General features: G+C 39.4%; 1 protein-coding gene across 13 annotated transcripts; it reads left to right on the forward strand.

Moving 5' to 3' along the window:
- Positions 1-669: 669 nt before the first annotated feature.
- LOC116296240 (uncharacterized) lies at positions 670-11,583 on the forward strand. Of its 13 annotated transcripts, XM_089036146.1 has the most exons (11): positions 672-708; positions 884-1,237; positions 2,037-2,057; positions 2,875-3,111; positions 3,608-3,673; positions 4,946-5,311; positions 6,168-6,272; positions 8,016-8,381; positions 9,246-9,350; positions 9,704-9,862; positions 11,210-11,583. In XM_089036146.1, exons 4-10 carry the CDS (start codon positions 2,964-2,966, stop codon positions 9,712-9,714), a joined length of 1,167 nt encoding a protein of 388 aa, XP_088892272.1. In that variant the 5' UTR covers positions 672-708; positions 884-1,237; positions 2,037-2,057; positions 2,875-2,963; the 3' UTR covers positions 9,715-9,862; positions 11,210-11,583. The 13 variants fall into 13 exon arrangements, with proteins under 13 accessions (XP_088892268.1, XP_088892269.1, XP_088892271.1 ...); XM_089036142.1 differs by lacking the exons at positions 9,704-9,862; positions 11,210-11,583 and adding an exon at positions 9,433-9,672 and having other exon boundaries at positions 670-708; XM_089036144.1 differs by lacking the exons at positions 672-708; positions 9,704-9,862; positions 11,210-11,583 and adding an exon at positions 9,433-9,672 and having other exon boundaries at positions 884-963; positions 1,120-1,237.
- The last annotated feature ends 12,349 nt before the right edge of the window (positions 11,584-23,932 follow it).

The raw sequence follows: 23,932 nt of genomic DNA on the forward strand, positions 1-23,932 counted from the left end.
GTCTCAGCTTGTATGTTCTATGTTTCTGAACCCGACAATGATTCTTCAATTAAGTGTATACACTTAATTGAAAAAACGTTGTCGGGTTCAAAAAAAGGTTATATCATCAACCGAAGGGGAGCATGGGAAGACAAACAATTATGCTACTTTCATACGTATTGCAGTTTTTCTGTTTATATATTATGCATCATGGCTTTGGCATGTTGTTAATTTAGTTCGACCGACTTTGCTCTGCTGTGCATTTTTACATATGCAAATATAATACACATTTCGGAGTACCCAAAATCCTTTTCGGTCTTAGCTTCGATGATATGACCTTCTCAAGCCCGACTACGTTTTTCTCCGATTAGGTGTCTATAAAAGTATATATTTGCAGAAACGTTGTAGATACATTTATACAAATATCTAATGAGTTGGTTTCAAAGTCGATTTTTATGTGTTATTAATTTTAAATGTCAGCATATCATAGCCTGAATGCGTTTCCACTCTCATTGAGCTTTCTTCTTCTTCTTCTTCTTCTTGTTCTTATAGACCTAACGGTAAAGGAGGCAGTGTATTCTAATGTTCATAAACCAAGTGTGTCCGTTGCAGTTCTGGTTGAAGAGTTGGTTCTCTTGGCATTGGCAACTGCTAACTAGCTGACACTGGAAACATGTTTTGGTATAGCAGAGTAACGCGAAATTACTATTTTTGGAAACTGATAATGACGTATGCGTGGGTGAAAACTAGTAACAATTATTGAAATATTGCAATTATAAATATAGTATAGTACTTATAGTATATGTAACTGAATCAGGTCCGAATTTGATATTAAATTATAAAGCTTTGCTTTCTATTTCTCTAGACAATAACGGTAACATTTTTTCTTATCTTTCGTTTTCAGAAATGAAGCCTTAGTGAAGAGAAGAGGCACGACATCAAGCAAAACTAAGCTAATTGTACAATACTGATAGGTGTCAATATGTAGGTAGTAACGCAAACCCACAGAACACTTGAATCACGTTATACAACCTATAAAGAATATATCCGATGCCTTGATTCAGTCTATGAGCTGATCCATAGGTCAGGAAATGCAAACCTAACTCATAGATTAAATGAAGTTTAACGTGTTTTGTGCAGGTATAAGAAAATGGAAGAGGTTAGAGAAACTTTACAACTCAAGGAAGAGATTTAACAAACTCTACTTATACAAGAAGCTAGTCTGATAATCAAATCCAAGACCCCATGCAGAAGTGAGGTAAGACGCCTACTTAGAAAACGTCTGTTTCTGAATCCCCCTTCTTTATAAAGTCGAAAAAAATACGGAACAGATGTCAATGATGTCAATGATGTCAATGATGTCAATGATGGCAATGATGTCAATGATGTCAATGATGTCAATGATGTCAATGATGTCAATGATGTCAATGATGTCAATGATGTCAATGATGTCAATGATGTCAATGATGTCAATGATGTCAATGATGTCAATGATGTCAATGATGTCAATGATGTCAATGATGTCAATGTAATTGCTTAGCATATCTTGTAAAATATAAATGCAGTCCCAACTAGTATTCGCTTTTCATTATCCGTATCGTGTAGAAAAGCAATAGACAAGTCAATCCATTCTACCAGGCAACGGTAGGATTGGTAACAATTAGTGTCGCGGCTCAATAACTATTCCCCGATAATCACTTTACCTTAGACGAATAATGGTTAAATATAGCGATTTTTTTAGTTAAGAATTACCCATAATGCACAGATTATATTGATATTCACTTTATATGTAGAATTTTTGTAAAGCGCTGTATTTTGTATTATGCTTTGCGATCAGCAATATTATAAGAGAAGCAGAATATATCCATTTTAAATGTTTGCCATTCATGGTATTGCAATATTTTTAATAATCTTTTTAAATTTGAAATATTAAGATGATTTGTAGGTACAATTTGTAGCGCAAAACATAGAGAGACCATTAAGGGGAGAATAAAAAAAAGTTTTGTTTAGTTTCTTTTTTCTTTTTTTTCTTTCTTATAACCATTTCTCATGCCAAGGAAAAGAGTCAGAGAAAACAAGTAAGAAGATAATAAATTTGACCTCTAACTAAGATATCAGGATGCTTGGTTGGTTAGTTGATAAATTGTTCAAGTGCCTTGTTGCATGGTTGGTTGATTGCCTGGCTGAATTAATGGTTAATGGTTGACTGGTTGTGTGTGGATTAATGAATGGATGCATTATGGCAGACTTGTTTGGTGGATGGATTTTTTTCAATTTATTGGTTGCCTGAATGGTCTAGTGTAAGTTTAGAAAATAAGAAGAAGGGAGGACGGAAGGCAGCAGAGGTAAGGAAGGACTGAAAAGGGATGGAAAGAGGTCATGAGACACGAGAGGGGAATGGAGTAGCGTGATGGAGTGACTATGTAAGTAAATAAATATTTATAGTTTACTGGAAAATTCAAGTCATACCTTTTGAAGGTTATACATGCCAATAAACCAAATAGATTTTCGATATACTTACCTTTTCTTTTCAAGTTTTTATTATTCGACAAAACAAGACCAAAAGGCATAGAGCGCGCGCATCATGCGCGTCAAAGAACAACAAGCGATGGAAAAGATCATCAAACGTTTCCCATGATGTTTAAAAGGATCGATACCACATACACAGAGTGCTTCTCTAAACTTCATTTAATTTTCTCTAGATTGTATATATGTGGAAAAATCTATGACCACGTACTTAGTACCATGCAGGTTTCACTGATTCTTCAGCTCTTATTTACAATTTAAGAGGCAGTGGGAGTCCAATTTGCCGGTTTATTTTAAATTCCTATGAGTCTAAATTAAGAACAACAGCAATCAGTTCACCAAGCTTTCTGCTGCTTATTACCTTCTCAGGCGACGTCTCTTTTCAGTTACTTGCCTTGGTGCTTAGAGTTTTTGTGTGGTAAATAAAATAGACTCTGCCTTTATCGATCATATCGGCAATGTCGGCCACATGGGACACATGGGCCACGCCATCGTACACACTATTGCTTGGAACAAAAGCATTAAACCGTAGGAGAACGAGATGCATCAGCTGTCGACCTTATAGCTACACGTGGCAAGCTATATACATTAACACACTCATCTTACGTAAGTTTGTAAAACGTTTAATAACTTGATATTATTAACTTTGATATTTATACCGCGCATGCTCCACATGCATATGCCCAAATTTAAAAAAAAATATTCAAAAGTTCAACCAAGAATCAAATACCGACTCAATCATTGTCTGAGACACCACTTTTAATAATAAATTGTCTACTGAATATTGAAGCGCAGATAATAAGCAATTATTGGATGAGGTTGAGCATGATATCGTAAATTATCAAGACAAAGACTGTGTTATCTGCCGAAGCTGAAGAATGAGCATAGGTCTTGATAATTTACGATATTATGCGATAACCGAATTCAATAATTGCTTTATTATACATTTTGTATAGTGGAAAAACTGTACCATGAACATTAAATTATAGAGACGAGAATTGATTATGAACGCCATGATGTCGCGTGAATTTTTTCTTTTCTTTTAGGTTTTCGCTTTCGTTTTACTTAGTAAAATATAATAATATATAATTATTTCATTGAGGTCTTTATGAATTATATACTTACAAAGTCTCGAACAATGCGGACCATGTGGACCGAAAAGTAAACGGTAAGTGTGGATCTACGTAATTCTTACTAAATGAATTCTCAAAAATGACCAAATGATTCGACGATCGAACCGAAAATAATAACTTGCAACGAAAAAATGAATTAAAAAACGCGATTGGTCAATGTGATTTCGGTACCGAGAAGATAGGCAAATTCCAGGAATCAAGCCTAAGCTCAAGCCCATTTAGGTTTAGGTTTGGCTTCCGCTTTAAGCAAACATCTGCCGTTTCGATCTTCTAGAACGATGAATCAAGTGCTGAGTTATAACAAATTCCACAATAACTTTATATTTGGATTCCTAATAATCTTAAATATACCTAGAGCAGTCAAAGGTAAGAAAAGACCCTTGTACATCCCTGTATTTTACTTTAAGATATTCGATCATGGCCGATCTTTAATTTTTACCATGTTATAAAGAGTTTTTAGGGCAAATTATATGACGTAGCTGAAGCTAGACACAAAACAAAATGAAGCCATGGCCAAATGCTGAAAGGAATCGAGTAAGCCATAGTCTATTAACTATGAGTAAGCGGAAGACTTTATAACGAAAGCAGCTTTAAGCATAATTTCGGCTGTCGAGAATTCAAAATGATTGGAGAGGGAAAATGTTAAAATATGAAAAAAATAAATATTAATTATAAAAATCATATCTATCCATCCAGAGAGTTAATTAAGGAATCTAGTTAACTATAAATAGAGAAAACCAAAGCTCTCCTTTAATTTCTTTTTTAGTTACTACTATGCGAAATATTACCTGTTTCTAAACATAGAACATTGACTCTAAAATGCATAGCATTAATCTAAATACCTTTCACACCTAGAAACACATCATTAATGGCGTGTCGAAGTTTATGACATATGTCTAAAATTTTCAAAAGAAAACCGGGGTCGTCCGTGTGGTTAATATTCTTTTTAAATGACAACAACCAAAGGTTGTAGTAAAAGGTAGTAAAGTTAATAAACCAATAAAGCTTCGCAATCAGACTAAATATAACACTTATGTGGTCTTTGCCTTTCACGAGACTGTACCATTCTGTTTACCTGATTCTAAGGGATTCCCAGAAGTTTGATTGGGGATGAATTTTATTTTTTATTTATAATTTTCTGTTCGTTTCATTAACATTTTCTTACATACAAATTTAACGAATCCTTCCCTTAGTTTCCTAGTTCATGAGCTTCATAGATATAGGTTAATTACTTGTTACTTGTACATCTACAGACCAATATATTTTGAATCTGTTGTCTTGTTGTCCTTTAATTTTTTTCTACACAGTGAGTTGCAGTTGCATAAGTGGACCTAGAAATGTAGAACTTATTGAAGGAGGCAGTGCTGAATTTATGTGGAACAATACCTGTGGAAAAAGAATCATCTCAGCAACGTTTGGTATCCTCAAAGGAAACATAGCTGACCCACAACTAATAAATGTGGATATTATCAATCGAAAGATATATTTTAATAATGAGATGGGACCTAAATACAAAGGAAGAGTTAATTTTACTGGTAATTTAGCATTAGGGCATGCTTGGTTCAAACTCCAAAACTTGACAATCGGTGACTGCAATTGGTACATCGCAAGTATCAGTGATAAGATCACCAGAGTTCTACCATATTCTGTACTTTTAAAAATAATACCAAAAGGTAAGTATTATGATTATGTTATACATTGGTTTTGTCCTGTAATACCTAAAAAAGGCATGCATTGGACTATCCGGTTACTAATTCCTTAATTTATTATGCCATTTGGTCCCCCTTTCCCTCCCTTTCTCCTTTCTTCCGTTACTCACCCCTTGCCTTACCTTACCTACCTTTTTTTCTTGCCCTCTCTCCCTTTTCGTGCTCCACAATCCATGCCTCCATCCCTCCATAGTATTCGCACTGATTCCTTCCTACCTCTTTTAAATTCCCCTTCCCTCCTTATCTCCCTTCCCGTCTTTGGGGCTTTATCTCTTTTTGCCTCTCTTCTTCGTCATTTCCTCGCCATCTACACACTACACTTCCAGCCTTCTTCCTTATTTTATCCCTTTTTACCTCCCAAACCTACCCATCTATCACTCTCTACTCTCTCTCCCTCTCTTAAATTAACTGATTTTGAATTTAAACAAATATGATATTGCTTACTGTTAATGTAAGTAATATGATTTTTCGTGAGTTTCTTGTTTGAAAACTTAATTGCTAATCAGGTAACTAATAATCCATTCGAATAAAGGAACAAAACATAATGTTAGAATAGCTAGATTATATTAAATGAACAATACCAATGTTTTTGTTGCTAGGCTGGATGGTTGGCCTTGTTTTTGTTGCCTGATTGACTAATCTTTGGGATGAATGGTTAATTTAATTTGATTAATAGATGTGACATTGCATGCTTAGTTTCAAATTTATGAGATCAGAAATGTCCTGGTTAGTGAATTAATTTGTTATTATATGTAAACGGCGGGCATTCCTTCTAGTTGTTTTAGTTGTCTCTGATTTGTACCTACCCTGCTTTATTCAGAAAATGAAAACGCTACAGCTCCGACGACTACATCAAACGCAAGTAGTTCCACATGCAACAAGAATGCTAGTTATGCCGCTTCTTCAACACCTTCAATCTACACAGGTTAGCATGCATTATTCATAATTAATGTAAAGTATATTTAACGTGAAATGCAAACTTGCAACGCTTTCTTATATATATTTCTAGGTGCAAAAAAGTCAACGTCCACAAGAAACAAGATATCCATTGTCCTCCTTATTTTGATAATCACGTTAATATGAATTCATTATTGTGCAAGCTTAGAGTGTCTTAAGAAAAAAAAACTTAGAACATTTTTATAGAGAAGCACATTACTAGTTTTACAATGTTTTTATTTATTTATTAATTTCATTTTCCCTCATTATCATTATTACTTCTAATACTATTAGTAGTTTGTAAGTTTTCATTACCATATCAACGTATATAAATATATATATATAAATATATATATATAAATATATATATATATATAAATATATATATATAAATATATATATATAAATATATATATATAAATAAATAAATCAATATATATATATATATACATACATACAGCCTTTTGCAAAAATTATGGCCGCTTCCAATGTATATACAAGTATATCAAAAGCATATCAAAAATTATGGGATATCATCCCTGATGTTTTTTTTCAAGTTGTCTATCACTTGGGCTTTCCGAAAAAAAATATCAAGAAAGATATCCCAACGTGTCTGATATACTTTTGGTATATTTCTATATTTGAAACAGTCATATTTTTGGCAAATGGTTTATTTTTAAAAATTTATTCATTTATATATATATATATATATATATTCATTTTGTGATAGAAACCATATATATATATTGATCGAACCAGAGAGTTAAGAAATCTAGTTTATTATAAGCAGAAAAAACCAAAGCTATGCTTTTATTTTATTCTTTTTTCTTCTTCTTTGACTACTATGCGGAATATTACCTGTTTCTAAACATAGAACATTAACTAAGATGCATAGCATTAATCTACCTTCCACACCCAGAAACACATCATTAATGACGTCGATCGTTTCGAAGTTAATGACATATGTCTAAAATTTTCGGAAGACAATCGGGGTCGTGCTTAATATTCTTTTTTTTAAATGACAGCAACCAAGGGATTTAGTAAAAGATAGTAAAGTTAATAAAAAAATAAAGCTTCGCAATCAGACTAAATATAGTAACAGTGATGTGGTCCATACCTTTCACGAGACTGTACCGTTCTATTAATCTGATTTTAAGGTATTCTCAGGAATATTATATTGGGAATGAATTACACGAGCACTGACCACTAGAACTTTCCTTAATGTTGCCTTTATCTTATCTTATCTTATCTAAGTAATAGATCGTGCGTTCGGTGTGTATATAATGAAGTAGAGAGAATAAGAGAAAAATATCAAATGCCTTTGGCAGGATTCGAACCCACGTCTTCGGTATTCTAGTCCGATGTGTTAACCACTACACTACAAGGACCAACCACGCTGGTAAGGCAGCCAGAATATGAAATGTAGGGTATTCGTGAGGATCCCAGAGCGATATTTTTTCTCTATAGATAAGTTGAACACCGTATTCTTCTCTTCTCTTCTCTTCTCTTCTCTTCTCTTCTCTTCTCTTCTCTTCTCTTCTCTTCTCTTCTCTTCTCTTCTCTTCTCTTATCAATTTTCTGTTCGTTTCATTAACATTTTAGAAATTTACGAACCCTTTCCTTAGTCTCCTAATTCCTAATATTGAGCTTCCAATATAAGGGTCATTTATGTATCTACAGACCAATATATTTTGAAGCTATTGTCTTGTACTTGTCCTTTTTTTCTATGCAGTAAATTGCAGTTGCATAATTGGACCTAGAAATGTAGAACTTAGTGAAGGAGACAGTGCTGAATTCATGTGGAACAATACCTGTGGAAAGATGATAATCTCAGCAACGTTTGGTATTCTCAAAGGAAACATAGCTGACCCACAACTAATAAATGTGGATATCATCAATCGGAAGATATATTTTAATAATGAAATGGGACCAAAATACAAAGGAAGAGTTAATTTTACTGGTAATTTAGCATTTGGACATGCTTGGTTCAAACTCAAAAACTTGACAATGGATGACTGCAATTGGTACATCGCAAGTATCAGTGATAAGGTCACCAGAATTCTACCATATTCTGTACGTTTAAAAATAAAACAAAGAAGTAAGTATAATGATTATGTTATACATTGGTTTTGTCCTGTAATACCTAAAAAAGGCATGGATTGGATTATCCAGTTACTAATTCCTTAATTTATAATGCCATTCCCTTTTGGTCCCCCTTTCCTTCCCTTTCTCCTTTCTACCCGTACTCACTCCTTGCCTTACCCTACCTTTCTATCTTGCCCTCTCTCCCCTTTCCTGCTCCACAATCCATGCCTCTTTCCTTCCCTCCATAGTCTTTGCACTGATTCCTTCCTACCTCTTTTAAATTCCCCTTCCCTCCTTACCTCCCTTCTCGTCTTTGGGGCTTTATCTCTTTTTACCTCTCTTCTCCGTCAATTCCTCGCCATCCACACACACTCCACTTCCAGCCTTCTTCCTTGTTTCATCCCTTTTTACCTCCCAAACGTACCCATCTCCCACTCTCTACTCTCTCTCTCCCTCTCTTAAATTAACTGATTTTGAATTTAAACAAATATTGTATGGCTTACTATTAATATACGTAATATGATTTTTCGTTAGTTTCTTGATTGAAAACTTAATTGCCAATCAGAAAACTAATAATCCAGCCGAATAATGGAACAAAACATAATGTTAGAATAGCTAGATTATATTAAATTAACAATACCAATGTTTTTGTTGCTAGGCTGCATGGTTGGCCTTAGTTTTGTTGCCTGATTGACTAATCTTTGGGATGATTGGTTAATTTAATTTGATTAATAGATAGGACATTGCATGCTTAATTTACAATTTATGAGATCAGAAATTTCCTGGTTAGTTAATTAATTAGTTATTATATGTAAACTTGGGCATTCCTTCTAGTTGCTTTAGTTGTCTCTGATTTGTACCTACCTGCTTTATTCAGATAGCAAAAAAGCTACAGCTCCGACGACTACGTCGAACGCAAGTAGTTCCACAAGCAACAAGAATGCTAGTTATGCCGCTTCTTCAACACCTTCAATCTACACAGGTTAGCATGCATTATTCATATTCAACGTAAAGTATATTTAACGTGAAATGCAATCTTGCAACGCTTTTTTATATATTTCTAGGTACAAAAAAGTCAAGGTCCACAAAAAAACAAGATATCCATTGTTCTCCTTATTTTGATAATCACGTTAATATGAATTTATTATTGTGCAAGTTTAGAGTGTCTTAAGAAAAAAAAACTTAGAACATTTTTATAGAGAAGCACATTACTAGTTTTACAATGTTTTTATATAATTTTTAAATTTCGTTTTTGCTCATTATCATTTTTACTTCTAATATTATTAGTAGCTTGTATGTTTTTATTAACATATCAACTTATTTAAATAAATATAGAGAGAGAATAAGAGAAAAATATCCCTTGACGGGAATCGAACTATTCTAGTCCGATGTGTTAACCACTACACTACAAGGACCAACCACGCTGGTAACGCAGCCGGAATATGAAGTATAGGGTATTCGTGAGGATTCCAGAGCGATATTTTTTCTCTACAGGTAAGTTGAACAGCGTAAATATGTACGCAGAGAATAGACATAGTATATTAGTAATAAATTATGCGTTATACACACCGAACGCAAAATTTATTACTACTATACTATTAATGAATATATAGTTAATAGTTTTACTTATAGATATTCTTATTGTATTTAGCTCTTTTTATATTTAATTTCTCATTATCAATTAGTAACCAGTCGAGGTGATTATCGAGGAATAATTTCCTAGCCGCGAAAATTAGTAAAATCCCTTGCTAGCAAATCCTATTTTCCTTTTGTTTTGGTGGAGTGAGAAAAATAGACTCTGCCGATGTAGGACGTTATGCTTGTCGGCCTGCGTGGCGTAACTTAGCAACGCTGTCATGATTTTCACAGCCGCTCTCGTCAAACAACGTTTGGCGTTACGGTGTGTTACATTTGCTCATGCGCACTTTATGTACCCAGTTAAAAACCCGTTTTAAAGCTGGTTTTGTTCGTCCACGATAGTGAACAGCGGTGTATCAAAAGGAAACGCTCTACATCTGCAGAGCCTCCCTCCTTCTCGCCTGAAAGAAGGGAGAGAAAGAGGAGAGACTTTGCTTCTAAGGAATAGTAAAATAACACAGTTGATTATTCGGAAGAAAAAAATGGAAATCAATTCATATATTTTATCTCCCTTTACGTAACGTCGACAAACCGGCTAGCAGCCATTTTGCCTAAATGCTATAACCACCTGTAAGTGATTATAGAGAAATAATGGGAAGTTATTTACCAATCAGTGCGCCGGATTCTTATCATAACCTCTGTGTTTTTTTTACCAATAGATATTGTTGTTGTAAAGCGCTTTGTGCATTGGATGCTTTTACAAAAAGCGCTATAGAGATGCATACATTATAATTATTATTATGATTCAAAGCAAAGAAAATGAATACATAAATGAACGAACGAACGAACCATTAGTTGCAAATCTCGACGATTTGCCGTAAAATCGCCATTGTAAAATCGACATCGAAATTACGGACTAAGTTTTTCAACAAAATTGCGATTGTATACAGGGCTTTTTGAAACAAACCACATTTAGGCCTAGGGGTAGTGTAATATTTCATTTTCCAAAATTATTTTTATCTTCATAAAAATTTTCGTTTCATAATAGATAATATACATCAATAAAGTACTCTTTGATATTTACGAAATCCTTAGCTGATGATGAATATGGTTTTCTTCATCAAAATACTGATCTTTGCGCTACTAATGACCGTCGTCCCAGTTGTGCATATCGCAAAAGGTAACCAATGCATTATGTATTTACGAATTACACTTATGAACACCAAAAACGCCGTTTATCTACTGTAATTTATATAACCACAGGGCAGGCTCGTTTTACTAGGGTACCGCCAAGTGTGTCGTACGTATCTGTTGGAAAAACTGCACGTTTTGTCTGGGACTACACAGTAGATAACAGAAAAATGACTTTCAAGAATTCTCACCAATATGGTCATTTTATTGGCCAAATAATTCGGAATCGATAATTGGCTATGAACTCTGTTTTCTTCAAAGACAGTTGACTATCAACAGCAAAACTTGTCCAAAACGATTCCTTAGTCCTACTCGTGTCAGCTTAGAGTCCAATGCTACCCTTGTCATACAGAATGTCACGGTAGGTGATAGCGGTACCTATGGATGTAGCCTGGTGTTAACAAAAACGGACCCGATCAGAAGTAAAGTAAAGCTTGTTGTCACAAGTAAGTTGCTAACCACTTTATAAAGAAAAGCCTCAGTAGCTCGAATTTAAAGATAGATATTTGGAAAGGGGTAAGGAAGGACGGGACGAGATAGAAAACCCAATAGCATATATAATCGAATATATACAGCGAAAAAGAAAATAAAGAGGAAAAAAGAGAAACCCCGAAGGATATGAAAACTCATGTGCATAATATTGTAATGAAAACGCCATCTCTGAGTTTTCCACTACGCTTTCAGTTTCAAAATTACCAAAAAAGAAAAAAAAAAAAAGCAAAAACAACAAAAAAAAACAAACAAAAAACAAAAAAAAAACAAAAAAAAAACAAAAAAACAAAAAAACAAAAAAAAAAACAAACAAAAAAACAAAAAAAAAACAAAAAAAAAACAAAAAAAAAACAAAAAAAAAAAACAACAACAACAAAAAAACAAAAAAGAAAAAAAGAAAAAAGAATTTAAATTTTAGATTTATTTTCATCGTTTAGCGAAACCTAACATAACGATAGCAGCAACAAATACATCAAAAATAAAACTGAACGAGAGAGATACCCTGGAAATAAACTGTTCTGCTACTGGGAATCCAACGCCCAATGTCACGTGGATAAGAATGCCTCTAGGCATTATCATGAGTGAAGGAGAAGGAAAAGCTATTATCATATGACCCGTACGGCCCTGCTCGCGCGCTCTAATAAAACCATCGGAAAAAGTCACGTGATGGGGGCCGGACGGGTTGACGTAAGCGGGCCGGAAAAACCCGTCCGGCCCTGCTCGAATCCGCGCGCTTTCTTTTTCTTAATTATTTTTATTTTCGTGAGGCTCATATGATAAAATGCTTATTGACTGAGTTAGGTCGGGCCGTACGGGAAAATATTTGGCTCTCGGTCATTTGTACGGACCTCGCTGCGCTCGGTCCGTACGACATGACCTCGAGCCAAATATTTTCCCGTACGGCCCTCCCACTCAGTCAATAAGTACATACACTTAGGATAAACAATATCACAGCACATCAAAGTGGAGGATATATATGCCGCGCTAGCAACAACCCAAACGAGAAACTTGTGACTATGGAAGCTGAAATAGTTGTGTTGTGTAAGTTATATTGAAATAATGCTTATAAACGTGGTTCTAGATATAGCAGATTTCAAGAGGCCATACGACAGGGCATGAATATTACAACGACTTTGAAATGAAAAGGGATTATATTTTGCATATAAAAAGTATATATTATTTTGCACCACATCATGTATAACTATAATCAACGGAATGCCCATTTTATTTATTTAGGTTTATATAATTTATCTAAATTATATGCTAACCCAATCAACTATAACGCCATCAGCTTTGATCTTTTTCTTACAGTCAAGCCACAGATTGACATTGATAATTCCACTAGGACAGCTGCGTCTTTCATAGGAGAGGAAATAAGTCTACACTGTGTAGCAACAGGACAACCTCTTCCTCGAATCACATGGTATGGTCCACGTGGAGGCCAGATTGTTTCAGGAATAGATTACAAAACAGAAAAAAGCGTGTTGACTTTCGAAACCAAAGATAGCAGTGATTATGGACAATACAGATGTCAAGCAGAAAATGAAGTTGGGGAGGATGAACATTTTATTAACGTCACGCAACTGAGTAAGAGAGTATTTATCTATAAATATTTATTAATAATGGTTTAATATACATTCAAATAATAATAAACAATAATAATAATAGTAATAATAATAATAATAATAATAATAATAAATTCTTATATAGCGCACTAAACTGACGTCTCAGTGCGCTGGGTGACACACACACACAAAAAAAATATATATATATAATATATTTTGATCATGGCAAACTTGGAAATTGACGTAGGTTCTGGAATGTTTAAGACGAAAGTTAGTGACATCTTTAGATTCACTAAGGTAAAGTTTACTTCCAAAAAGATGGTCGATAAATGGTTATCAGTAGGAGAAATGGGGCATTGGCCAATGCAATTGAACTTTGCTGTTTGGGCTGCAACCAAGGGGTGTGGGATAGCGGCCGACATGTTTAACATTTCGTTCTTGAGATTTCACGTAGCGTTTACGATGCGTAGGATATTGAAGGAGATGGGTGTGCCACTACCAGGAGAAACGGCGTTTAGTGAATTGAGTAATGCGTATGATAAGACGGCATTTGAGCGCTTGAAGAACGAGTTTAAGCTTAAGGATCAAAGCTTTCGTTATAAGGACACCGGTAGGGATGGTATGGGAGTAGGTTACTACATTTGGGATGGTAAGCTTACGGAGGTATCGAAGAGAAACATACCGTATTTTAAGTTTGCCGACTATGGAGGTTCATCGTCTAAGAATAACCTACTTTATTACATACAAAATAAAGACGATTGTTGGGCGCCATTCTTTGCCGCAAAGGGCATTGGTTTGAAGAACCTTGCTAGGATTAACCGCAGCATAGAAGCATTCGTCTACTGCACCCTGGGAGCGCAGGTAAATACCCGCAGCCCCATTGTTGGTGCCCAGGGCGCCTCAGAGGAAACGCAACAAGAATTCCTAGCCCTGTTTGAGTCCGCAATAATAGAGAACGACATATCCAAGTCGGTGCAGAGATATCAATTAGCGGTGCAGCAATCAAAGGTTAGACTGGATTATGCCTTGAGTCCTGGTTGTTGGTTAATGCCAAGTAATTTAGTCATCAACACTAATTCCGTTGTGGGTTATAACAACAAGCTGCAGCGAGCTACTAAGGATATGAAGTTTGGGGTAAATGACGTGAACTCTGACATGACCAAGGGCATTCCTCACTTCGTAGAGAAGCCAAAAAAGTCACACGAAACGAAACTACCTGTAGTTAAGAAACCATCAAAGCATATTCCCGCAACCATACCTGAGGAATATGACCATAACTTACTAAAGGCCGGCTTAGCCGCTGCAAGCATTGGTCTGAGTTATTATATATGGCGATGAACAACCCCTACGTAGCTGGAGTAGATTGTGTCTATACGACTTACACAGGAGAGAAAAAATACACCCAGGCATCTTGGGTTGATGTCACGGGCATCTCCGTGGATCTGAACTACTCAGGAAAGAAATTGATCCTTTGTAGTATTTGCATTGGCACGAGCAGCCATGCCAACGTGGGCTTCAGGTTCCTGGATGAGAATGGCATACTGCAGCCTATGCGTACGAAAACGAACAACAGGGAGCCTGCGCATTTTTCCGTAGAGCCGCCAAAGAATAGCGCTGAGAATCTTACGACTTGGACTTTTCACATGGTTGCTGATTGCCATGGGAAGGTAAAGCTGCAAATACGCGTAGACGACACTGGGAGCGTTTGCGTAAATAGCATAGAAAATCAAAGGGATACGACCTATAACCACAAGACCATAAGCACTCTTACGGTGCTTAGTCTTTAATATATGAATACACATTGGAAGGAAGCCCATTACGCTTATTACTTAAGGGATGAGCGGTATACTGATCACACCTGGCTCGATATTGGGATGTGGGTTGAAGTTGGAGGTCTTGCGTTGATCGTTTGTAGCATTAACGTTACCTCGGGGCGGGCGGGAATCATAGGGTTTAGGTTGGTTGACGAGAATGATGAGCCCTTAGCTCCTTATGGGGAATTGACCAACAATCGAAGTCCTACTCATTTCTCGGCGCAGCCATATCCATTTAGTGCCGAGGCGTTTTATATGGCTACGCTTCAAATGGTAGTCAATTGTAAGTATGCTAAGTTACAGATTTACCCTGACGGTAGTAGCAATCTTGGTTATTATGCTTTCATAAATAGCACGGACGGATACGCTAACACCCCCGACAGGACCTGGCATCATAAGACCATTTCTACTATGACCGCCATACCACTAGTTCCGCATTATCAAGGCGGCGCGAATACTATCTTTACTTATCCCCAGTCGAGGACGCCTCGGACACCCGACAACGATAAGACCGACATAATACATAAGGATAAGATTAACCGTTCATCTTCTTCAGGAGGACCACCCCAATAGCTACTACGAGGATCCAAATGTTATTCCCCACGAACTTTAGCAGTTCTCCGCCGGCCCTAAGTGCCAAGGAAACAACCGAACCCAGCAGCCCAGGAAGACCGGCTGCCATCTTTTTCCCCAAGTCCGTTAGTCCCTTACCTAACTTCTTTACGCCCGCGCCTGTAGCCTTAAGCGTGGATAGGATAACTCCTACTACGGTGCTAATAGCAACCGCAAATGCCAGCGGAATACCATACTTCACCAGAGCTCTTTTTACCTTTTCCTTGGTGGTAAGCCCCAGCTCTTTTTCCAGGTTTTCCTTTTGAGCCCGCAATTCCGCAAGGCGTATTTCGAGCGTATCTACTTCCTTTTGAGCTGCTTCCCTTTCTTCCTCGGGGCACGCCTGGTCATTGATTACTTCTTGCTGCCGCTCTATTTGCCCCTCCAGGTCTTCGATGGCCTGATCTCTTTGCCGGATTTGTTCTTCCTTGGTGTTAATTTCGGCAACCAACCGCCGCCTTTCCACCAAAGAGCCAGCTATGGTAGTTTGTAGGTCCTTAGCGTCGTCTCTTGTTAAGTCCAACTCCTGCAGGGCAAGGTTAAGAGCCCTTTGGGTTTGGTTTCTTTCGCGACGAATTTTGGTTCTTTGTTCTACCAGCTCACTTATTTCTTGGTTTTTGTATTCGACTTCCTTCCTATGTGCGTCGGCGAGCCGCTGGTTTTGCTTCATGTATTCTTCCTCCCTTTCTTCCAGCGTTTTCCGCAGCGCTTCCGTTGAGGTGCCAGAGCTTTGAGCTTCTTCTAAGTCCCTTTGTGCTTTATCTCTTTCGCGCAGGGTTTTATTCAACTGGTTTCTCATTTCTTTCATTCTTTCATCTTGATGGGCGGACTTCTTTTCAGCATCAGCGAGTAGTTGACCTTGCTTTGCGTACTCTGCGTCTCTTTTTTCTAACTCCCTTTGCAGCTCCTCGGCACGCTTTTCAATTTCAACCCTTTCGGTTAGGGCTCTCAACCTTTCTAGCATGCTTCTAGTAGCCTGCTGAAAGCCTTTTAATCTTAAGACGTCGCCCCTAACGTCACCATTCTCATCAAAGAGGGGTTGCGGTTTCGTCCAGCGGTCTTTGTCGGGAAATCTCAGGTCTTGGACGCTCATTAGGACTTTGTTTCCGCGTTCTGTGAGCCTTACCTCGTCAGCATCAAGGTGGGTGTAGCGCAGCTCTAGCTCCTGCTTTGCCCACTCTACGGTTTCCCGCGCGGCTGCTTCCGGCTCGTCTATGTTTTGAAGCTCTAAGTATTCGGGGATGGGTTTGCTGGGGTTTTTCGACTGCCACATGCGCTTTAGAGCGTTCTTAGCACTTTCCCATCTACCACCATACTTGTTTTCTAGGGCTGCGTCGTAAACTAGGGGGTCGGTATCCGCGCCTTTAGTCCATGCGTCGAATTCGTCGTCGTTAATGTCAACTTGACCTTCTTCGGTAAGGGGATCGAAATCCGTTCCTTCTACTTCCATTATATATGATAAGCTCAAAGTTAAATCCCAACGTATTACCTAAGCAGGTTGGCGGACTGAAAGCAGAACGCACCTTTCACCGGGTTACATTCACGCCTTCTAGCGCGAAACCAGGAGAGACGCTGTATGTAGGCGTACCCCGCCTAACGGATAACCTAGTCCTAGTACCCGGTACCTTGGCGCTGAGGTTCGACCTAGCGGTGCAGTCAAGCCCCACAGATGAAAGGATTATCGTTAACAACGTGGGTCGCAACATTGTTTCTAAGATGCGCGTAAAGTTCGCCGGGGAATCCTTGCTGGACTTAAATAGGTACGATCTGTATACCACGTACAAAGACTTATGGTTAACAGCATTTGACCGCGCGCAAAGGATAGAACAAGGATTTGGTAGTGTCATTCTACGTAAGGTCCGCACACCTACGAAAACGCAACCTACTGACGGCAGCGGAGAAACCGCAGTGGCAGACGCAAAGCGAATAAAGACAGCCTATGGTAGCAAGTATGTCATACCACTGGACTTTGAAGTAATCACGAATCACGGCGCGTATTACCCAAGACAGTTATCCGAGCTACAGTTTGAAGTAACTTTAGCAGATGCTAATAACATTATTGGTGGGCTAAGCACTGCACTTACCACAACCACCCCATACTCTATTACCAACTTAGAGCTACAGTACGAAACGGTATACAGCGAAGAGCTGGCCCGTAGCGCCGGTATGGAATATAGTGCCGGAAAGGCATTCCTTTACGACCACGTAGTGATGTATAAGACATTTAGCTTCTTGGATAAGACGGATGAGGTTATCAACCAAAGTATTAACCTCCCCCGAAGAAGTCTCACGGGGCTGATGTTGGTGTTTGCCAAACCCTACCAAGCCGGTAAGCGCGACTCCGAAGCCTTTCATAACCCCAACATTACTAACGTAGGAGTAAGCGTTAACGGCGTTCCAAACAAGGTCTACTCGCAGGGAATAAAGCCTGAAGACATTTACAGAGAGGCAAAGCGTAAGTTTGGCGACCAAATTAGCCCTGAGGAATTCTTTAATGATAAGTACGCGCTGTGGATCGACATGCGCACAACGAACGACGAAGACCTACATGGTCAGGGTTTACGTCTAGTAAACACCCAGGATGGTATAACATTGGAGATCAAGCGCACCAAGAACGCCAGTGCAGGCGACGGCGATAAGATAAACTGCTACGTCTTCGTGGTGTCTGACGCGCAGTTAAGCGTGGAAATGAATCAGCTAAAGAGCGTTGCCTATTAAAATATTCCTTACGTATAATATGCTTCGCGTATTTCAAAACAACGAAACCAAACTGCAATGCATAGTGCAAGGCGACAAGCCTTACTTTAAAGCAAAGGAGGTGGCGTCTGCGTTAGGATACGAAAACACCAAAAAAGCTATTAGTGACCACGTCTCTGAAAAACATAAGAAAAGGCTGAGTGAGTTAAGGGTAACGAATCGCATCCCTTCTACTATTCACCCACATTCCGTGTTCATATCCGAACCTGGGTTTTATCAATTAATATGTAGTTCAAAGATGCCAAAGGCAGAAGCATTTCAGGATTGGGTATTCGAAGAGGTCCTACCCGCGCTGCGTAAGGACGGTCGATATGCAATAGAAAAGCGGTTTGACGGTCCAAACAAGTTGGTATTCAAAATAGAAAATGAGTTTGACCTGCATAAAAAGGTAGTGGACTACATCCGCAGGTTTTACCCCCAAATGCTCGTGACCCCTGGCCTAGGCGAACTGCAGGATTCGGGCGGCAAACGTATAAAGTGCTGGCAGAAGGGATATCAACGCGGCCAACCCGACTTAATGATCTTGAATGCGCACACACATTACCGCGGTTTCTGTATAGAGCTAAAGACCCCGAAAGGCAACGGCAGGTTATCTGAGGATCAGCAACTACTCTTACAGAGGTATGAAGAAAACGGCTATAAGGTGCTCATAAGCAGCGACTAGGACGAAATCTGTCGCGCCATCACTGCGTATGCTGAACACCTACGAATTCCCTGCAGGTGGTGCTGTAAGGTCTTTAAAACCAGTGAGACTTTGGCAACACACTTAAAGATATTTCATAGAATATATGGACAAGGATAAATTTAACGAGTTAAAGTTCATACAAACGCACTGGAGGGATTTAACCGTGGGGGAAATCTACGAGATAAAGAATTACGTGGTCTTTGAAGACATCGACCGCCTGCGCTTGGTCTTAAAGAATAAAAAAAGAACATACACCCTTTGGACGCCCGATAGGATAAGGTACGCCATCGAAGGGCAGGACGTTACCCATGTCATGAGTCATGGTAAAAAAGATGGTAGGTGGGTATTTGACGTGGTTAAGTATGAGCCGGAGAGTCCTCTGCATTCGTAAGGACGTCTAATAGGGTCCGCTGCGCTTTAGGATCCGCGGAGCACCAATGCCCCACAAAGGATCTTTCAAGAAATACCTTGCCGCAATGAAGGCAGGTGTAGTTTTTACGCGGTTTTGGGGTCGTCGTAACGATGCAATCAGCTGGTAGTTCGCACGTAATACAGTCCATATATTGAAAGGGTGATTAGGAATCCTCCCAGAAATGCCACGAAGTAGGCCAGCATATACTTAGGGGACTCTGCAAGGCCCCTTTAAAGGGGTCTTTATTTTTATTTATTATTATTCATTATCCTTAATAATAATAAATAAAAATAAGGATGGGATTTGAGACTCTTTGCGCAAACCCTACCTTACTATCTTAAGCCGCCTACTAATCATTACGGGCTTTCCTTGCCGCCTCATTGCCGGCATGCCAAGCTTCGAAGCGATCTAAGTACTCTTTAAAGCCGCCTTGGCCGTCGTAGAGGCACTGCCAAATATGTTGGTCACTTCTTTGACAGCCGCAGCGCTCACAAAGCGCCTCCCAATGTTCCCTGTTTTCCCACCTTACGCCTTCGACGCAGTCGAACTCTGCAAAGCGCTGGTCAATTTCTTTCTTCCGGCGCGTTAACTTCCTTTGGGTTTCCTTTGGGCAACATCGTGCAGCAACGTCGCCGTGCTCCTCGCAAGCCACGCTCAGCAGGTCGTAATTGCCGCGGCACCGATGTCGATGCCATTCGTCGTTCTTGTCCTCCTCGCAGCGCTCACATACGTTCTTTAGGCAAACGCGGTTATCCACGTGGTAATCCAACATCTGCGCGCTGCTAAAGAGGCGATTACACTCCTTACAACGCCTTTCGCGTGCCTTCTTAGCGCACACCTTCTTTTCAACGTGGTATTTTAACATTTGCTTGCTGCTGAACTCCTTGTTACACCGCTCACACTCCATATATAATAAGGATTTAATAGCCCTTATAAGGGATACCGCATGAAGTCCTTAACGGACTCCTTAGCCCACGTTGCCAGCCTGGATACTATTTCAAAGAGTGTCTCAGAATGTTGACAATAAGGTTAAATCTTTGTTAAGACACCCCGGAAACTATTTCAAAGAGTGTCTCAGAATGTTGATGTTTAGGTTAAATCTTTGTTAAGGCAGTTGAAGATATGTTCCTCTTCTCTAACACAACCACAACGATCGCACTCCTGCCTCCAATACTCCCTTTTAGTCCACGGAACGCCTTCGGCGCGTTCAAAAGAGGGGAAAGTACGGACTATCTTCTTATGGTAATCTATGCGATTCCTTAAGTAATCCTCTTTATGCGGGCAGCGACACATCAAATCCGCACATTGGTAGCAATCCACGCCTTCCAAGTCGTAAGCGCGGGAGAGAAACCTATAATTCACTTCATGCGTTCTCCGGTGCGTCTGTAAACGTTGACGACTACTAAGTATCTTATTACAGAAACTACACTGTTTGGTTCGATTACAGACGCCCCTTTTCAGATGCTGCTGCATTTCGAAGGGGTTGTGGAATTCCTTATTACAGTCCTTACAAAGCCCACAAATGCGTTTATCCTGATGTTGTTGCATCTTTTGAACGGTGCTGAATTCCTTACCGCAATCCTTACGAACCTTACTAATTGGCTTCTTCGTGCAAACTCCATGCCGAACATGGTATTGCAGTCTTTGTTTGGTGCTGAACACCTTTTTACACATCAAACAGTCCATATGTGCTTAACAGTATCTTAGCCTCCATTTAACATCCTTAACAAAGATTTAACCTTATTGTCAACATTCTGAGACACTTTTTAAATAGTTTCCACATATACTTAACAAAGATTTAACCTTATTGTCAACATTCTGAGGCATTTTTTGGAATAGCTTATGGGCGACTTAACAAAGATTTAACCTTATTGTTAACATTCTAAGACACTCTTTAAATAGTTTCCAGGCATCCTTAACAAAGATTTAACCTTATTGTTAACATTCTACGGGGGATATCGCATGAAGTCCTTAACGGACTCCTTAGCCCACGTTGCCATCGTTATCAGCGCGCCAAACCGTTCTGCACGCTTCAGACCGCACATTTCATCGTACAACTCCTGCACGCGCTCTTTTAACCGGTCTATCTCCTCCCTTTGCATTTCTATGGTGTCTCTTTTATCTTTTGCGTCGGCGACAAATCTTTGCACTGCTTCCACTGGCTCCATATATAAATATAAATGAACCCAGATCACATGCCTTGTAACGCTCTGATAGTAGGACCCACCGGCTGCGGAAAGACCCAATTCGTCGTGGAGCAGCTATTAGGACCCTTTAGATACCGCTTCGACTACATCGTGCTATTATGCCCCACCTACGTGAATAACCGCACCTGGACGGGCATAGGAGTGAAAGATGACGACTTCTTTGTGGACATACTGGATCCTAACGAGTTATCCAGCCATCTTAAGTTCTGGCACAAACAATTCCCTAAAGATACGCAAACCTTGCTCATACTGGATGACATCGCCTGCGGGGACGACGTAAAAAGACGCACCTCCGAGCTCGTTAAGCTCGCTTTCAGCGGCAGACACGACAATATTAGCGTTTGGTTGCTCTCGCAGCAGCTTACCAGCGTCTCTAAGCCTTTTAGGGAAAACATAGGTTCACTTGTCGTATTTTATACGCCTAGCAAGTCTGACCTGGAAACCATCTTAAGCGACTACGGCGGTGAGATATCCAAGGAACAGTTGCATGAATACATGCGGCATTTAAAGACGCACCAACATTCCAAGATGATCTTCTCTTTGAGGTTTCCGTATTCCATAAAGATATATGGACATTGAGCAGCTCTTAGATGAAGTCCCCACGCAGTTAGATGAAAGTAATCTCAAGGAACAACTTAACATCCTTGTGTCTTCTGGGAAGTGTAAAGAAATGATAGGCAAGGAACTTACCCATGAGCAGGTTAATAAGTTGTCAGAAGATGAAGTCAAGAAGTTCCATAAGAGGTACGAGGCTGCCCTTGCAAGTAAGACCACGGACGCCGTAGCAGACTCCGCTATCCGACTTGCGACTAAATTGCTTGGACTGCGCTGCCTATAGACGACGTGGAGCAACTGCGGAAGGACATAAGCGAGGACTATGTTATCGCCCAAGAACTTAAGATAACCTGTGGGTGGTTGTCTTTGAAGTGTGGTAAGTTCATGGCAGTCGCCTCTGCGGCACTTCACGTAGCTCAGCACGTCGACTTGAAGGAACTTACGACATCTTGGAAAGACTTCAAGAAGGACAGAGAAGTCGAAAAGGTCTTCCAGGCGGCACTTGCTGAGGTACCTGATCACTTAGTCAAGTCGTCCTCAGGAATTACCCAGGTCGCCTCAAGTACTTAGTCAAGTCCTATTAAGTTACTTATCAAGTCCTTCTCAAGTACTTACCCAGGTTACCTTAAGTTACTTATCAAGTCCTTCAAGTCCTTAGATATAAACGGAACCAGAGTCGAAGGTAGAGCAGCCCCAAGAGGAGCAACGAATCACCAAGGCTAAATCTCCAGGCAGAGTTGCCGCGGGAAAGAAGCTCGCGGAGATGAATAAAAAGAACAAAGCCAAAAAAGAAGAAAAGGTGGAGGAAAAAGAAGAGGAATCCTTCATTAATCCTGGGTACGTCATTGGAGCGTTAGGAGTTGCTATAGCAGCAGGCAGCCTTTACTTACAATGGCGGGCAACGAAAAAGGTAGAACCACCAACATATCACGCGCCCGTGCACGCACCTGTGGAACCAGCTGTTAGAAAAAGTAAGATCCCTGAAATGGAGTAATAACCTTCTCGCTTCGTAATATAATGTCAACCGCGTTATTGAAAACTGTTGAAGAAGCAGCTATTATTACTTCCATCGTTGCGGGTATTGGTTGGGTAGGTAAGAAAGTGCTCAAAGAAGACTTTACTGAAGACCCAAGCAAGAGCTTCGCTAATTTTGCTAAGATGACCGCTGCCGTAGGCGGGGCTATCATGGTAAAGGATTACCTACGGAAGGAAAAGTACCTGCCTACGGTGTAATATATATGGCTAGCGTGGTCGCAGGTGGAGTTATTGCAGCTTTAGCATTCACTGGAGCTAATTATGGTGGTCAGTATTTGGATAGATTAGTCAGAGCCGACAAAAGCGGAGATTTAGCCGCCGAAAGGAAGAGACACGACTTAGCGCTGGAGAAATATCAGCGAGACGTGGCAGCTTGGAATGAAAAAAGACAAGCGTACAGGGATTGGTTGGATAAGAACTACCAAGACAAGATGCAGGCGGATAAGAACTTCGAAAACACAGACTACGCCTTCAAACTTTATGCGCAAGCACACCCCGCGGCATTAACGGGGTTGAAAAGGCCTCAGTTCAAGAATTACTACCAGCCTTCTAAGAAACAAAAAGACAATGAGCTGGTATTCGTAGGAGTTGCAGGGCTGGCAGGAGGCGCGGCTTTGGCGTATCTAATATAATGATCGTCTTTTTGGAAAGCGATAAAAAT

This window comes from Actinia tenebrosa, unplaced genomic scaffold (genome assembly GCF_029948245.1).
Source record: "Actinia tenebrosa isolate PJP-AT-01 unplaced genomic scaffold, QUT_ActTen_1.0 PGA_scaffold0__85_contigs__length_37466705, whole genome shotgun sequence".
NCBI classification, from domain to species: domain Eukaryota; kingdom Metazoa; phylum Cnidaria; class Anthozoa; order Actiniaria; family Actiniidae; genus Actinia; species Actinia tenebrosa.

Excerpts from the sequence above, each read along its gene's own strand:
- LOC116296240 (XM_089036142.1), top strand. The coding sequence starts at position 2,964 with ATGTCGGCCACATGGGACACATGGGCCACGCCATCGTACACACTATTG. Across the intron at positions 3,112-3,607 it reads CATTAACACACTCATCTTAC|GTCTTTATGAATTATATACT; the intron begins GTAAGTTTGTAA and ends TATTTCATTGAG. Across the intron at positions 3,674-4,945 it reads TGTGGACCGAAAAGTAAACG|TGAGTTGCAGTTGCATAAGT; the intron begins GTAAGTGTGGAT and ends TTTTCTACACAG.